Genomic DNA, 18,786 nt, shown 5'->3' with positions numbered 1-18,786 from the left:
AGATAAGATTTGAGTGGAAATGAATAACCTGAAAGCAATTTAATCCCTTCAGGATGTGTTTGCTGCTTTGAAAGGAAAATACAGTGAAGTAAAACTGGTTTGTCATGTAATCCATTTCTGCTTTTTAATTCATAAATAAATGCAAACAGCAATGTATTGCAATTTTTATTTAATTTGCTCAAACAAAACAATGTTAGCATGTAAGAAACTTCTAATTAACATGAAAACAGTATGGTACAACATGAACGATAAAAAAAAAGAAACTGAAAATTGCATTACAAGGACATTCAGTTGAATCTGACCAGAAGTCTGCTCATAATCGAATCTCTGTGCTGACAACACCATCAATGTTTTCCTAAAATTGTTCAACTGATTTCCATCACGACAAAGATCACTTCTCAGATCCCACCAGCATACATGGTGTTAACCATAACACAATCCACACTGTAATGCAACAGAAAAAATGACAAAGAGAAAAGAACGTGAATGCATGTTTGATTTTAAACAAAGACCGTAAGTGTCCTTTGTAACTCACTGAAGCAAAATGCAAAACAAATGAATAAAGTTATGGCAGGCCCTAAATTAATACTCTCTATATATACGCTTTTACATTTTTGACATATCAAATGCAATTTCCGAACAAGGCACAAACCATGAAGATCACAAACAGGTTTATCCAGGTATGAATCAACCCTGATCAAAACATGTTGCTTAATCTAAAGACCGATCAACAATAGTTATTTGTCGTCAAAACAAAGGGATCTGGAGATTGTGACGTTCTAGAGATAACCGTTTAGCTTTGGTGATACTGCCGATCACAAAGTGCCGGCCGTCTTGTCAGCAATAGAATCATTTGAACTTCTACGGGTTTTTAAAGTGCAATCAATGCTGTAAACACTCTATACAAACGTTCTTATTCCTTGAGAGATTATTTTCGAGTGATGGTATTGAACTACGCAAGTGAGAAAAAAAACAAAAAAACTACGAATTGATTGACAAGTGAGCATGGCATGGGGGAAATGGATAACTGAGGAAAAATCTGATCTAAGAGAACGTCAAAAAATGTTCTCCGTTATTCTCCTCAAAATTTGCACAGCCTATAATCACACTTCATGTTTGTACAAAGATTTCGGTCTTAAAAAGCACATTTCCCAATAAAAGTTCCCTAACAAAAGTGTGTTGGAAGATAAAGCCCCTCTGAAAAACAGCCAAGTGCCTTCCAGTGTGCAGAGAGGTAAAACAATAAATGATTGGACAAAAAAAATAAAAAGTCCCATTTAAAAAGCTGTGATGTGCTGCTTGGCCCTCATTAGACACTCCAGACTTGTTTAGTTGGTTAATACTCCATGCAAAATGAATAATTTGCCATACATGATCTTTCACATACTTGCATACAAAGGAAAATGAGTAAAATGTCATACCCCTGCAAATTTATTATGGCTATAAAGAGGTGTCTGTTGTGAACTGCACTTTTGAGAATGCGTATGGAGAACATTCATACACAGTTTGAGGGCAGAGTGGATGATCGATCAAAAACAAAAAGAAAAAATGCGTAACAATGCTACACTTATTGCTTATGAACTGAAAACAAAATTATTTTTCGTGGCAACCATTTTTCCCTTACCGTTCATAAGAAGACATGCACTGAAATCGAAAGAAATACGAAAAGAGCCTACGGTGAATAAAAAGTTCATAGTATTTCTGGTTAGCACTATCTACAGATACGGTCTGAGCTGACGTTGATGTCAACCTTAACTTCGATTGGCTGAAAGGATTTTGGTAGAGAGCTACAATGATGTACAGTAGAAAGGCATTGTCCTTCGTGATCTTCCCGAACACTAAGCGTACACACAAGACGAAGAAGGTATACAGATAACAGTGGCTCATTGGAGACAGCCTGTTGAGCATTCACTTTTGAAAAGAGAAGTCTGAATAATAATGGAAACCGACCAAAAGCGCGAGTAAGCTACCTGATGTGGTCATGGCGTACATTAGAACAGGTTGACTGAATGACTTGCAGGTATAATGTTTATTTTGTCATCATTTTAATGTACATATTCTGGTTAAAATAGTAGGAAGACAAGCTTTAGAGTCCTGCAGCAATAGACCATACTCGTTTAGTTGGCCAGATTCAAGGTTTTGCTCTATACAAAGCCAACTGAGTTAACGTTACTTCACCACCACCATTACCACCTTTTAAAGTCATAAACAAAGCCTGCCCTTTGCTAAACAATGTGCCGTAGAATGAATGTCATCTGCTTGATTTACAATTTCACTCTTCAATGGTTAATACACTATGTAATTCAGTAATAGTTTGTCTATTTTCATCATTTTCTTTCCACAGTAAAAGTCATCCATTGCATACTGACAGTCACTTCCTTAAGACTGTGTCCTGACTTCCCTCAAGATGGGGCTTTTGGTGTATGGCGTCGCTTTGAGGCGTCTGGTTATCCTCTCGCTGATACGCCTCCTTGTGCCCCCCCACGCTCAAAGTTTGTCTTTCCCGGCATCATACTTGACAGATCCACCGAATTAACATTGTTATTGTGATCACCACTGGTTAAAACTGTAATTTTCCATTTTCATTGCTTTTGAGATAACTGAAGCTGACCTCTGAAGAGACAGATTGTGATTTAAAAAAAATACAGGTGCATCTCATCCTCCTATGCAGAGTTTGACTTGCCCAACTCCTCCCTGATTGCTGAAAACACAAAGACGACAAAAGAATTAGGCACAGTCCTGGCCAGATCTGTAGATTAGTTACATTTTACACAAACAATCGTACAGTCAAAGGTTTAAACACCTAATCATTCATTATTACTTTTTAAAATATGTTAAAACAATAGTGATGCCACTAAAACTATGAAAGAACACAAAAAGGTAATATGGAAATATATGAAACTTTTAATTGAAATTTTGTAAAGACAATTTAATTTGTATAAAATAAATTAATAGTTGAAATGTATTTATAAATGTATTTATTTTTAAATTGAATTATAAATAAATACTATATATATACACACACACACACACACATTTATATAAATGCATTCACAAATATAAAATAATGAATGCTCAAATAAATTACTATTTATTATTATTAGCCTAGATTACAGATTATCATTTCCAATTAAAAAACATCTGTATAAAAAAAACATTTAAAAATGAATACATTAACAAATCATTTTAATTAAAAAAAAAAATAGTATTACTAATTTAAAATAAATTAGCCACAGTTTACCTAAATTTCCGCTAGATTTCCTTTAACATTTAATTGAGGGAAATAAGGGATTTTTTAAATTATTATTATCATTATTATTATTATCATTAACAACAACATTATCAAGCATTTTACCATAGGCCTTTAGATCAAAATGTTTTAAGATCATGAGAAACAAATTAAAACTTTTGACTGTGTGAGTGTCGAGTATTTTATTTCTAAAAGTATTAAAAAGCTCAATGTGCATCATATATTGTGGCAATACAATGCAATAAAATGTTACCATCAATAAGTTCTTCTTTCAGCTTTGATAGTTCCTTCCTCATCTCTTCTAGAATGTCCTAAAAAGAAAATCAATACATTAAGAATTGGATCAGAATACTGTTTGTTATATACAAATCAAACTGTTTTCAGGTCAATTAGATTGCGTTCAAGACTAGAATATATACACTAGAATGCAAGAGAAATTAGATGCCATAAGGACATTGTGCCAAGTAAAAATACTGACGTGACCCTTTGCAATGAGTTCTTAATATAAGCCATTAAATCAAATGCAGCTATAAAAGTATTAAATGACAAGAGATCCAGATGAGTAGGTGTATGCTATAACATCAACACTCAAGTCAATGAGTACAGCTGCTATTAGTAACTCTTCAACAACAAAAACACACTCTGAGCACTTGGCGGGGGAAAAGTTGAGGCAGACAGAGCTGAGCGACTCGAGTAACTGTGACCTCAGATAAGTGAGATTCCTACATATGCCTTTCATATCTAACATGCTCATTCATAGAGAAGGGAGGTACAGTATTGCCTTTGTATAGAGGACTATAATTGTACACACCCACAGAAGCGTGCACTTTCAACCAGTAACTCTCCCTCAGTTTTTTAGGAAGTGCTGTAATGAGAAATTGTACCACTAGCTTTGGTAAGACTTTGCCAACGTATTGAGGAAGTGAGCCCCTCTATCAAACCCAAAGGGCTAAAAGGTTAAATGAGTTTCAGTTCAAGTTAGTTACTTATTGGTTTTGAGAAGTACCTGTTTCAATCTGTCGTAGTCAAGAGCTTCTGTTGGCACCCCATTGGCACTTATGGATCCGGTAGGAGTTGGTGTAGACCTTGGTCTAAGAAGAAAAGATATGGTGTGAAGCAAAGCTATTTTAGTCACAGAAGTCGACACTGTGCAGTCAAGATGCAAGGCAGAAGTTAAATGACACACTTTAACAGTCATTTCAGATGCTGTGTAAATCTACACTGTTACAGCACCAATTACAATTGGTGATTCAAAGAATCAACACAGCATAAACATGGGATATGATTCAAGATATGTGAGGAAAATGCAGGATATTTCAGATTTCAGGTACTTGAAATTGTTGTACTGAAAAGGAAATTCACACATCCAGATATATATATGTATAACTGGGTGACATGAAAATGAGCCTTGAGAGGAGCTGCAAATTCATCAAAAGCAACACATTTGTAAAGTCAACCCAACAAAAATGGCACAGCAAACCAAAAGCTTGAGACAGGATTCACACTTCAAAATACACAATGCAGCTGCCGTATCACTCTCATGCTTGTCTGAAGCTGAATCAGACACAATACTATTGCCAACACAATAATCACCGTAGGGTAGAACAAGGGAAATGAGGGAAATGACGCTTTATCTATCCCATCGGAAAAGAAATGAATGCTGAACAGTGGGTTGCCTTGTGTAGAAAGGAAATAGAAGTCAAGCGGATAAGAACATTGTGACATAGCTTAAGAGTCAGAAACAAATTTCAGAGCAAGACTTATGTGTGAGATACAAGCGTGAACAGCCTGAAGGCTTTGTATCAAAGCTTTCTGCATTTTATATGTGAAAGGATAAACCAAATTAAATGCACATTTGTGGGGGGAGGAGGGAGCATGTTATCTTTGGAACCAGGTGGACAAATTGGCAAGAGTGGACAAATGCTCCAGCTTTCTGATATGACCTTTGACGACACCTAGTACTGCACAATATATCAGGACGCTCTAATAATGATACTATGGTTAATCCTTCATTGCTTCCTTCCCTTTCTCAATGAAAAGAAACATTTGAAAAGGTGTTTCTCTATAACTATTACAATTAAAAGATTTTTTTGAGGATTATAGTCTTGGAAACTTCATTTTTATTAGGCTTTAATTTACTTTACATTATATATAGATGTTATTGTTTCACTCTTGTCCCATAAGTGAAATTTATATTGTGTGAAAATTATTTATATACACTACCATTCAAAAGTTTCCATTCAAAGAAGCCTCTTATGCTCACCAAGGCAGCATTTATTTGATGAAAATACAGTAAAAACTGTACTATTGTAAAATTTAAAATAACCATTTTCTGTTTTAGTATATTTTAAAATAAAATTTATTCCTGTGATGGCAAAGCAGAATTTTCAGCATCATTACTCCAGTCATCGGTGTCACATGATCCTTCAGAAATGTGCTTATTTGGTATTCAAGATTAATTCATTATTATATGTATATAAAAGCAGCAGGGACACATTCATGGTGATTATATTGTTGGCAACAGCAAAATATTTGTGTGTAAAAAACAAAAAACAAAAAAAACTGTAGACAATCACTGCAGCAACCCTCATCCTATTTAAAGAGCACTCTCAGCAAACAAAGTCTAGAAAGAGTTCTCAAACTAGCCTCTTATACCTGGTTAAGGAATCATAGTACTTGTCAGTACCCATCTGATTTCTCCATGGTGTGTCCCGTCTGTGAGAGTAAAGAGACTAACCAGGTCAGAGGTCAATAGTGTGGGTCTAAACTATTTATTTTCATAGTAATCTTCTGAAAGCACTAGGTCTAATTTAGATGAAAGGAGAAATATTTAATTTTCAGTGTAGCCCTACTGAAAGGTGCTTCAATCATTTGTATAACTGTATGTGCAAATGCCTGAATGGATGGTATATACAAAGCAAAAAAAAAAAAAGCGAATCCTTCAAAAAAAATGCTGAACAGCTCTAGTACACACAGATCTGATGAGAAGCAACAACACTGTGCTTTAGTGATGTCAAGCACGGGACCCGACTGCCTGCATTCTGACATGCGATTGTGAGGAGGCCTCCAGCCACAAGCACGTGATGCAAAGCAGTCGAAGCAACGATAATTCAATTTAGCTTTAAGAAAGCGGGACCTGCCGAAGAGTCACATTTTTCTTCAAAAGGCACTATGAATTTGTGTATAACATGCAAATTTTTACCTTCCAATGACTGGTGATTTGCTACCATTCATGGTGTTTGTCCTCTCCCAAGGCTTTCTGGGCATATCTGTAAAAGAAATGCAATGCAATTTTACATTTTATGATATTGATAATCTAATATTTTTTAAATAGCCATGATTCTCCAATGGTTTTGCTTCAAGACTCAGTTAAAAAAAAAAATGAACTGCACAAGCTCAACAATATGCTAAATTATTAACATGAGATAGTCTGAACAGCTGTCACATGTTGCATTAGTATTAGTAGCCAGTGTTAGATGACTATGCACTAAAATATTTTGACTGAACAGCAAACAAAAGATATGGGAAACATCACCTTCCTTTTTAAAGTTGATAACCCCATTTATTTTGCTAACCTAATGATTCATAAGTAGCATTATTATTGGTTTTATCATTTATAATTTTATCATTGCTTTCCCCTTGCTTACCTGGTGTGCTACAGGCTGACACTTTTGGAGTTATGGTAGCCTCAATGTCATCCTAATGGAGAAATAAAGAAAATCCATCACATAAACTGTATGATCATATCAATAAAATTAAGAGTAGTCTATATGTACAGGTTTGGCCAGAAACTGTATACAGCTGAATGAGGTATTAACTCACAGCTTTCTGTTCAGGCTCTGGTGATGATCCCTTCTCAGCAATTCTTCTCCTGTATCAAATCAATGGTACATATTCTTACATTTTATTTCATTTCTGGCTATGATACAACATTTCTGATAATTGGCCCCAGAAAAGAAGAATTTAGTCATTTCCAAGACTAATCAACATTCTGGCATTAGAGACAGATAAAGCACGCAGTTTACCTCCTGGCCAGCAGGGCGCTCATCTCCTCCATTAGACCACCTCCTCCTCCAGGTAAAAGACCATTCCCACGGGATGCCTCGGGTTTGGCACCACCAGAACTCACCGCGGGTCCTGCTGCTGGAGCCAGGGGCTCATCACTCTACAGTAACATATAGGATTTGGTATTGAACATGTTTAGCATTTCTGATGAAGACATTATCCGTTTTAAGGCCTTAATTTACTTCAAGCAAACCAAAAAAACAACAACAACTGGTGTGATGTAATTTCGAACAAAATCAGGCCAAAGCAGAAGTTCGTTTGGATTTTGTTTCGGGAGTTCGAAACAGCTTGTCAAAGTAAACACCTTTGAACTACCACTGGTCCATGGCGATTAAGTCATATGTAGGTGTGTTATGAGGCTCTGCCACCCTTGACATGAAAATATTCATCGGTTCATTTCTTCTGTTCATTCCGTCGAGTTCTGCCGCAAGTAAAAATTGACACTGACACTGTCTTTTCATGTAATACTGTAAAGCTGTTTGCTATAAAGCAATCTATTGTATAAAGTACTGTATAAATAAACGTGATGTGACTTGACTGGAGAGCCGAATTGCAGAACTCATGCAAACATATCCACATCGCTGTAGACCTTATTCACAGCAGCGCCATCTTTGATTTTTAATGGGAATGAAAGCGAGGCTGTGAGGGATCGACACAGGCCCTGTCCCAAATGGCACACTTCATGTGCACTTTCGGTCTAACGGACTTACAATTAATGGACATGCGCACATGGCAGCCAGTCCATGAGACTGTAGGGTTTTTGACATTTTAGGTCTCAGAAGGGTGCTCGCTGCGCACTTTTGCCGAGCAACGCACTGGAGCAGGCACCACAGCAGACTTGTTCCAACAGTCAAAGCGCCGTTACGTCAAGAAAGTGCGGACTTGTAGGAAGACAGCGAGTGTTTAGGGTGCCATTTGGGACAGGGCCATATTCTCTTCAGTGGGTTGTACTGTTAATTAATTTTTGGATTGTTTTGCAGATGAAACACTGCAAAAATATCTTTCCAAGAAATTTCCCTAGACCAAAGAAATTCAAGAAAACATCAGCTGTGGAAAAATATAAGCGATCTTTTTATACAGCTTTTTTACAGCGGATTCCATTGAAAACATACCTGTAATGGTGCTGCTCTGAATAAGGTCTAAGATCATATGCTTTTTAACTGCCTATTTCCTCACCGCTGTCATTTGTGTTGTTGTTTTTTTTTGTTATTGAGAGGAAAGCGCGCAGCACATAACTTCCTCTCCCAGTAGTGTATTCTAACAGTATTCTGATGCAAAGGTATTTCAATTTTTTTTTTACCCCTAAGCAAAGAGCGAAAAAGAACTTCACCATGAGTATATCAGGGCCTTTAGGGAACAGTGTTAAGACATTTCAGGTGTAATTCAATGCAAATGAGAGTTTTACAGGCCTCAATCCCTTACCCTTGGCACTTTCTTTAGCTTGGCTCCAGCAAGGGCGGCTGCAAGCCCAGAGAGGCCCTTGTTCTCATCTGTGGTAGGCGAGGGGGTGAACAGACCCGAGGGCAAAGGTGGGGCAGGGGGTGGAGGTGGTGCTGGTGGCGGAGCCTGACCTGAGGGTGGAGGTGGTGGCCCAGGGGGAGGGGGAGGCCCTGTTGGGGTAAGCGTGGGGGGCAGAGGTGGTGGGGGAGGAGGGGGACCAGGGGGTGGTGGAGGTCCAGCAGTGGTGGGAGTCACAGTGGAGCTGGGAGGGAGGGGTGGTGGGGGTGGAGGAGTTGGCATCCCCTGTATTGAATCTGTAGGGATAAAAAAAAAAAAAAACACATAATAGTAAGGATGCGTCTTTGTAACTTCCTGTACTGATCAATTAAACTTTGATTTGTTCTACATTTAGGACTTTTTTTTTGCATTGTGAAATAGATTATTACATTCAGAATGAGCTAAATGGATGTCAGAACAATAATATAATATAATACAATACAATAATATAATGTAATAGAATATAACATCATAATAATTATTCACATCCAAAGCTCATTCATAATAGTGAACACAGACAGATGACACTAATACATGATTGTCCATAGCTGATGATCATTATAACATCATACACAAGGAAGAAAGTGATGATTTATGGGAATATGAAACAAATCTGTACATAAATGTAACAAAATGCAGAGATGTAATTGTAAAAATACTAACTTAAAGCTGATGTTGCATCACTATGTATAAAGAGTAAAAATCTTCACATTTTAGGTAGGTATCAGCCTGTCTATTTTTTCACATTTGGCTTTTTTGGGGTATGAACAGCTGAAGTTTAAGTGACATGCATGCCTGCCAAACACACTCAAGTTAATCATATTAGTGTGTAGAATTTAGCTCAGTGTCAAGCTGCATCATGCATATGAAGTGTGAAGTCTAAAACCTCTTCTATGAATAATTCAGAGGAAGAGCTGATCTTATTTCTTTCATTGCTGATGACCTGACCTCATATGAAAATCTCCACTTATTGTATGCAGTTTGTAACATAAACCTAGTCAAAGACGAAAAAGGATTCATTTCATTTCATTGCTTTTTAAAATAAGGATGTTTCATGAATCAAATTTGTGAATGTGAATAATAACCAGGATGGTTATTAATAACCAGGAGGATGTGGGGCGGCCAGTTATAGATCATGTAAAGCTTACTGTGCATTGACAGCTCACTTGTACATGCTAACATCAAGAACTTCTTCACAATAAACCAGTAATCAGAATGAGATGGTTGTGATAAACTCCAGAAAAAAGGATGAGAACTAAAGCGAAGACATCCGCTTTGCAATGCGTGAGACTCAATTCAAAGTTTCACGAGAGAGTGGAGATGTGTTTTCATGCCATGCCATATCACACAATTACAGGCCACACAAACGAGCATTCATCAGACCGATGATCAGAGGAACCAGTACAACCCAACAGACAAGACAAAACAGCAAAACATTTCCTGAGGACTTTCATATTGAGCCAACAAGCAATCGATAGTAGCCAATTGTAGCCAATTGCAGCCAAAAGCAACCCAGCTCAACATGGCAGGCCCCCTCCTCGAACCCCAATTAGCGGGTTAGTGGAGGCTGAGCGACACAGAAGAGGCCTTACCCGGCTGGCTGGGGAAGTCAGCAGGCTGAGTGGGCGGCTCTGGAGCAGAGGAGCAGGAGTCTCCCAACCCAGAGTTTACAGAGTGCTCAGCAGAGGCGGGGAAGGCTGTGGAAGGAGAAGGGAGAACAGCAGGCTGGGGTGAGGGACAAGACACAAGGGGAGCGATGGGCAAGGTGGGTGAGGGAGAGTACAGGGGCGGTGGAGGGGGTGGCGTCGGGGGTGAAGAGAATGGCTGACCCGAGATGGGGGATGAGGTGTGGAAGTGAAGCGAGGTGGGCGGCCCGTTGGGCGCCGAGATGGGCGAAGGGGGTTTCTGGGAGAGCGGACTGGGGGCTGGGATTGCGATCATCGGGCGAGGGCCCGTTGCCTTGCCCGGGGGGCTGCTGATCATGACCGGAGGAGAAGGCGGTAAGGGAATAAAGTTGTTAGCCGTCCAGATGACAGATTTGGAGCCCGGGATTAAAGGAGGAGGTGCTGGGGCAGGGGGCGGCGGTGTGGCCGGGGCAGGTTGTTTGCGAGGGACAGTGGCGTAATGAGGCAGGACCGGGTGGAAGGCGGAGCCTAGCGATGTGGCGAATCGGGAGGCCGAGTGACGCAAGGGCGGGGTTGGAGGAGTGGCTGTGGAGGGCAATGGCGTCGGTGGAGGGTAACTGGGTGTGGAAGGAGAGACTGGTAAGGAGGTGGTCTTGTTGTATTCGGGAGGTGGAGGAGTGTAGAGGGTGCTTTCAAATGCTGCACACAACCGAAGGACAGGACAGGACAGGACAGGAGGGAGGTAGCAGCAACCGTGCAAAGGGAAAGAACACAAGACAAAGAGAGAAAGGGGGGAAGGAGACAGAAGAGAGAAAGGGGGCAAATGAAGCAAGAAAACCAGCAGAGACCTACAAGTCCATCATATGTTCTTATTTCTATCTATGAACAGGGAACACACTAGAATTAGTACAATCGGTTAGCTGTGAAAACATCATGAACTGGAAAAGATAGATCAACTCCAACACATGGGCAAAATGTTACACAAACATCCTGTTTAGCATGTAGTACTTTCAGGAGACGGCATCGAAGGGTTACTGTAACTCCTGGATGTACGTGATGTTAGGGTCTCGGTATCATCACACGCCTGCTAAAGGCTAGTCATGCACTCTCTGCATGCCAAGAAAATGATACTGAATAGAAGTTATGCTAATAAAAACTTGTTTTTTCTTTTTGCACTTTATACAGTCTAATATCACATTAAAATCTGAATGGGTTCAAACTAATTCAACCCAATACTCCACTGAATATTTTAACTGAAACAACATCATTGGTGAATCAGGAGCTGTGTACAAAATCACAAACGTATGCACTAAAAGTATTCACATTTTTTGGGTCAGTAAGTTTTTTTTTTATTGTTTTTAAAAGAAGTATATTATGCTCATAAAAATACAGTAAACAGTGATATTGCAAAATATTATTACAATTTAGCATAACTCTCTATTTTAATATAGTGTATGTAATTTGTTCCTGTGATATCAAAGCTGAATTTCTGACATTAGTTTTCATGATTCTTCAGAAATCACTCTAATATGCTGATTTGGTGCTTAAGAAACATTTCTGATTATTATCAGTGTTGCAAACAGCTGTGCTGCTTCATACTTTTGTGGAATCTGTGATACTTTTTTTTCTTCAGGATTCTTTGATGAATATAAAGATCAGCATTTATTTGGAAAAAAAGTTAAAAAAATTTAACATTAACAGTTTTGTAACATTGTAAATGTCTTAACGGTCACTTTTGATCAATTGAATGCATTCTTGCTGAATGAAAGCATTAATTATTAATTATAATAATTTGCCATATATTTATGGGTGTTTATATAGGAAATGCAAGTAAATTCATGTTTTGGTGTATTGAGAGTGCACTGTAAGTGTCACTGCCTGCCATATGTTGGCCAAATCTTTCTGCTCTAGTGATTCTCATAAGCAGCCTGCAGACACAGCTGCCCTCCTGCTGCGTGAAGCCCACCACGCCCCCTGAGCACTCTTCAAAATACACGTCAACACACAGGCAAACACAAATTATCATGACCTACATTCAGGTTATTAACCCGTTCCCATTGTTCAAGCTGGCTTCCATGACAAGCAGCTTTTTTTTACCTATTTGTACCTTACTTTCTTCCATTTCACTGGCCTCTTTTGCGTTCCCACACTATTAGTTTTGACAAGCAGACCACATGACTCATGATGTAATGCAGTATGTTCACCAGAGTGATTAATGAAATTCTTCCACTCATAAAGCACAGGCGGTCACATGGCAAGACCAATCGGCTGTGCTCTTTGGACTAATCCAACTTTATTAAATCAACTTGTGACTAGGGATCCTCACTCATACACAGTTTTTAATACTAATGAGTATTTATTTACAAATTATTGCATATCATGCGCTGAAGTGAAAAAGTGAACCTTTAGCAAAAAGTTTTGGCTATTGTTATCCATTTACACCTTCCATTAAACTGAAGTATCTGTTTTCACTTATCCCTACTAGTGCCTCGACTAATGATACAGATTTTGCTGCACCTATCCGCAGAATCTCAGGGTATTTATTTGATAATCCTTCTCCCAGACATGACGCAGAAGTCACAAAGTCAAGACAATATCCACGAAAAATACAACTCCCATAGAGAAAGACTTCATATCAGACAGAGAATTCAATTTAGTGTCAATTCAGTATGTTATGTGTAACAAAATCAGTTGAGTTAGTAGTAATTTAGGTTCAATACATCCCTGAACAAACTATACAGTATTTAAAAGGTTTATGACTTGGTACTGATGCACTTTTGGCATTCCTACTGTGGAATACTGCTATATCCAAAGTACAACATCAGTGGCATATAATACAGATTTTCTGATGCAAATATCACACATGCACCATGCTCAAATGTTTAACACTTGAATGACAATTATGCCAATCAAAGCCTGATGCCTGGCCACTCATACAGTGTCTGTGGAATAAACATCCCCTCCCCCATGTGTATTTTTGGATGGCGCATGATTCTGAGAATTGTATCTAATATGATGAACTCAAGTACTGTATATGCACAACTTTATAACAGGCCATTTAAAGCCAACAGTAAGACCAAATTTACCTTATTTACTTTCTTATTGCAAGTTCCTTGTCTTATTGTGAACTATCCAAAGGTGCACGTTATTCAAATCTAAAGCAAAATAAACTTTGTAAAAGCAAAAAAAAAAAAAAAATTCTGCTAATCTTATTTATGCAGGCTATTGGATAATGTTAACCAATAGCCAAATAGCTATTAAGCCAATGCTTTAGCAACCTTGAATTCAGTCTGAATACATTCTGTTATATAACGCACACTTTTCACGATCCAATCTAATACAGATGGAACGAAACATGCCCGACATTTATTTATTTATTTATGCTGAATATCCTGTTTCTATCAGACCTATGTCAAATGACAAATGTAAAACAGGTTACAGCAACATTTATATTGAATCGACACCCACCCATTCTCAAGCCCTGGCAGGTTACCCATAATCCTAGTGAGCTGTACACAGGAGAGTGTGAGAGAAATGTGGTTAGTTAGTGAGTTCCATCGTCTTTCAAGCTGTGGATTCAGATTCTTCCAACATACTGACAGATGGACACGTCAGGAGAAGATCGCCTATTGATATAATAAGACGCAAGGAGGTAGTGTCCCGTAGAACAAGAGGCCAAGCACATACTAAAAATATATTTTACAGCAAGAACAACAAAAGGAAACATCAAGATGCATTATAGTAGAGATGTACACCTCCAATTTAATATTTTCCATATTAAAATTAAAATATAAAATATTTATTTCCATATTTTATTTATTATTCATTCCTTTTATTATATTGTTGTGGTACTGCTTACATTCACTTAAACATCAAATAACCGATTTAACAGACAAGAATCGCATCTATTTGAGTTAATGCGGATGTGGCGAGTTATTTTTAGGCAAATAAGTACAGATATTTAATATGTTTTTATCGGTTATCAGCCATAGTATGAAAACAATTAGCAGCCAGAACTGTAATATCGGTGCATCTCCAGTTCGAACACATAGTTAACATAAAGAATAACATTAACATTAAAAATAGTTTTAAATAAAATTTCATGGGTGTAATAAATGCAGCACGGTAATAAATTATTTCTAATGTACACTAACAGCATTTCACAGGCATTTGCATGCTCAGCAACAGAAGAAACGCCACATATATGGTTAGTTTGTGTTAAAACCTCATTCATATTTTGACCTCAGCCTATCCTGTCTACATCTTATCAGTCAGTCCTGTCTATAAAAAGACGATGGAGAAGATAAAGATGCTCACCGGCGTTGGAGATGCGTCTCCCTCTCTCCCAGTCCATCTGCTCTCTGTCCAGCTGCTCTTGGTGCTCCCTATCTTGCTTCTCTCTCTCCGCACGCTCTCTCTCCATCAGCTCCCGCTCGGCGCGCTCCCGTTCCTGGCGTTCTCGCTCCAGCTGCTCCTGCTCTTGATGCTCACGCTCCAGGCGGTCCAGACGTTCCTGCTCAGCACGTTCCCTCTCCAGCCGCTCCCGTTCCTGACGTTCCCTCTCGGCGCGCTCCCGATCCAGCATCTCTCGCTCCAGCCGTTCCCGCTCCAGCCGCTCTCGCTCCAGTCGTTCCCGCTCTTGCTCCTTCTGACGCTGGAGGTCCTGCAGCTGCCTGAGGACACATTAGAGCAGAAGGGAATGAGTTAGTGTTCACGGTAAACCTACAACTTTTTATATCTTTAACCATGCCACGACACCGCATTAGCAAATTCTGATTTGGTTTAGGTAGTTTCGTACTATACACTACCATTCAAAAGTTAGGGGTCAGTAAGAATTGTTTTTTAAAATAAATGTACTTTTATTTCAGCAAGGGCACAAACAATTAGAAAATTGATCAAAAGTAACAGACTACAAAATGTTTTCAATAAATGATTGGGGGAGGGGAAGGGGGTTCATTCAACATTGATAATAATAATAATACATTTTTATCAAGACTGTAGTAATGATGCTGCAATTCAGCATTGCCATCACAGAAATAAACTACATTTTACAATATATTAAAATGGAAAAAAGTTTTCCATTTTTAAATTGTAATTTCACAATAATTTTTTTACTGTTTTTACTGTATTTTTAATCAAATAAATGCAGCTGTCGGAATCATAAGAGACATCTTTCAAAAACATTTAAAAATCTTACAGACACCTAACTTTTAAACGGTGGTGTATAATTATAAAAAATAAAATAAAATAAATCTAATTTATGTAAATTACAATATTAAACATGCAAGTGCAGCTGGACAAGCCCACAAATATTTTGTGCTGTATACATTTGATCTAAATAAAGAATATTAATAATGCCAGTTAGATTTGTATAGATGACTGATGAGATGTACTATAGATAATTGAAAAGTAACCTTGAGGAATAGTTTTGGTCTGTTTAAATTTCAGTCAGTGTATAGCAGGAGCTTATTTGTAAAACAGCTGTTTGGGGCCGTTAACAAGATGCCCTTAAAGGGCTTTTGGGACATTTTCAGTAATAAACACTTTTATAGGCTTTTATAGAAAAAAAAAATATATACAAAAAAAACTAGCTTTCTTCCAGATAAGGAGACAGCTGATCACTAAAATCGCAGTACATCACATCATACACTAGATGGCAGCATGCTCAAATGGGTCACAAGAGGTGCGAAAAGTGCCAACTTCAGCATCAGACCAGCTCGCCTGCAGATGTTCTGCTAAGTAAGGGTTTATGAAAGATTTGCTTGTCACTCCTCTTGTGCTTAATCAGCATCCGGCACAGAATTCCAGTCTAATTACATTAGAGAGCCAGATACATTTAGTGTGGAAAGCAGGCACAGTAAATGAAGAAAAACAGGCTGTTTGCAGCTCTGGCTCTGAAACTGGACAGATGGACCTAACTTGAAGACGAGGGGCAGAGCAAACTGAAGAGAAACATGAATGAAAGCAAATCAAAAACAAAGAGCCTAAAAGCATAAAGAGGACATGGTGTATTATAAGGAGTTTAACTAGGATAATCATCCAGGTTTTTATAATGTAACATTCCCCAAAAAAGACAATTCTGTCATTTCTCACAATCATGTTGTTCCAAACCCACTTGTTATAACAACAATTATAATAATTTCACACACACACATGTAATATTTATCTAAATATAATAATATATACACACATGTAAAAAAAATTATCATCATAGATGTGATTAACTGATTTGGAAGCACTAAAATAAATTCATGAATTACGACATAAATCACACACACAGACCTGGTTTCCATGTTTTATGGGGACTTTCCATAAACAATGATCTTTGTACAGTACAAACTGAACCTACCCATCACAGAAAACATTCTGCATTTTGACATTTTCAAAAAACATTACTTGTATGATTTATAATCCACTTTCCTCATGGGGATCAAAAAATGCCCTCACAAGGACAAGGATTTTGGATATTGCCATTTTGTGGGGACATTTTGTTCCCGTAATGTAGGGTTTACCAGAAACACACACACAATTTATCAGGTTGGTAATATAGTACAAAATATAAAGACTTCCTAATCAAAATGATTTAATCTTAAAGTAATTTAAATGACTAGTAAAACAGTGCAGCATAGGGGCTTTTCTAATGGCAAAAGAGAAAGCATTCCATTTTATTTTTCTTGAGGAAACATTAGTAAATAATGACATTTTTTATTTTAAGATGGAAACTATTCCTTTAAGACACCCACATTAACCTTTTGTCATTTTTATGTGATCTATTCCTTTAAATTATATAACCATTAAGGATCTCCTTTTCTGCTCATTGAATACATGTTCTGCCAGATTTCAGCTGTCATGGGAAACTGGATGATAAATAATCAGACACATCCGAGTCTTGTCATTGGGGTTTGCATTAAGACAGGTGATCCTGTTCTACCCATCTGTCAACTAATCTCCCACATGTCTTTTTGCATGAATGGGCGTATATGATATCATTTCCTGGGACCTTGGCAGGCACACCTTCCACTCAGTATGACAGTCATCGCCATGACAAATATCAGCTCAGGTGCACTAACATCATGCCTCCACAAGTTTCCAAAGAAGAGAATAAGATGGGGAAAACCACACCCCAATCATTTAAAAGACCGCTTGAGAAGAGCACGTTTACGCCTAAGGCTCCAACTGGCACGGTCACACCTGCTATGATATAGTCACTCCTTCTGTATCATCAGTCCTGTCACTGAAACCAACCTCAAATCTCAGAACTAAAGAATTCAAAGTACCATAATATGTTGAAACGGCAGTAGTTCTGTTCACTTGCACTAATGTTAGCACTTGAAATCTTTTTCAAATTAGGCTTTTCTCTTCAGATAACTGATCAACGTTTGCCTCGATTTTGACTTGATGGTTTTTCATTGCAATATTGGACAATTTAATATTTTTAAAGTAAAAGCAGCAAGAGAAAATGCTTTGCCATATTTCACTTCATTCTAACTGTAAGGACAATGTCTATTCAACAGACCTTATCAGGGTTTCTGCAGGTTTCAGTAAGTCAAATTTAAGACCTTTTTAAGACACTTTAAGACCATAAAGATTGAAATTTAAGACCTACACGACGCATTATCCAAGTTAGATAGATAGTTACCTCGGGATCATTAAAGTATCTATCTATCTATCTATCTATCTATCTATCTATCTATCTATCTATCTATCTATCTATCTATCTATCTATCTATCTATCTATCTATCTATCTATCTATCTATCTATCTATCTTTTTTCTTTCTTTCTATCTAGGATTATCTGATGTGTGTGTGTGTGTGTGTGTGTGTGTGTGTGTGTGTGTGTGTGTGTGTGTGTGTGTGTGTGTGTGTGTGTGTGTGTGTGTGAGAGAGAGAGGGAGATATTTTTTAATAGAAAATTGTACTTTTGCATATTATACTGTAAAAACACAATTATTGTTGATCATAGTTGATCATAACTAGAGAGGAAATGATGAGATGATTAAAGTGACCAAAAGTATCACGGTTATCACAGAATCCTGTTCAAAATGTACTAATACTACAGAATGAAGTCAATTCAACAAGTTTTATGTCGAAAAACAACAAATAACAAATTGATTAGCATCAATATACACTTTTTGTTCACGTAAACATTAAAATACCATTAAAAATGATGGCCAGATTTTAAAAGAGTGTCTTGCAACATGCTATCTACTAACATGTACAAGTTCAAATAAAGTTTTGACAAAAAAAGGTTTTATACAAAGATAAACCTCATATTTCAGTCTTTAAATATTTTTTATAAAAAGAATGAGTCAAAAAAGATAAATTACTGACATTTACACATTAGCTTAT

The 18,786-nt window shown here is 37.7% G+C and overlaps 1 protein-coding gene across 7 annotated transcripts in view; it reads right to left on the bottom strand.

Annotated features, from left to right (window-relative positions):
• Nucleotides 1-152: 152 nt before the first annotated feature.
• The window catches only part of enah (ENAH actin regulator), a 115,643-nt gene continuing 97,009 nt past the window's right edge, over nt 153-18,786 (bottom strand). For 3 of the 7 annotated variants that reach the window (XM_081378154.1, XM_081378153.1, XM_081378156.1), the window contains 11 exons: nt 14,755-15,110; nt 10,405-11,136; nt 8,738-9,069; nt 7,276-7,415; nt 7,073-7,121; nt 6,898-6,949; nt 6,453-6,519; nt 5,906-5,965; nt 4,257-4,341; nt 3,504-3,561; nt 153-2,701 (listed from right to left, as the gene is read on the bottom strand). In XM_081378154.1, coding sequence (XP_081234280.1) covers nt 2,664-2,701; nt 3,504-3,561; nt 4,257-4,341; nt 5,906-5,965; nt 6,453-6,519; nt 6,898-6,949; nt 7,073-7,121; nt 7,276-7,415; nt 8,738-9,069; nt 10,405-11,136; nt 14,755-15,110 — 1,969 coding nt within the window. In that variant the 3' untranslated portion in view covers nt 153-2,663. The remainder of the gene's footprint in view (nt 2,702-3,503; nt 3,562-4,256; nt 4,342-5,905; nt 5,966-6,452; nt 6,520-6,897; nt 6,950-7,072; nt 7,122-7,275; nt 7,416-8,737; nt 9,070-10,404; nt 11,137-14,754; nt 15,111-18,786) is intronic. The other 4 variants (XM_081378159.1, XM_081378158.1, XM_081378155.1 and 1 more) reach the window with 3 other exon arrangements.

Source organism: Scardinius erythrophthalmus, assembly GCF_964197995.2.
Source record: "Scardinius erythrophthalmus genome assembly, chromosome: 11".
NCBI classification, from domain to species: domain Eukaryota; kingdom Metazoa; phylum Chordata; class Actinopteri; order Cypriniformes; family Leuciscidae; genus Scardinius; species Scardinius erythrophthalmus.
Note: the sequence above shows the minus strand (reverse complement) of the source record. Positions and strands in the feature narration are given on the sequence as shown.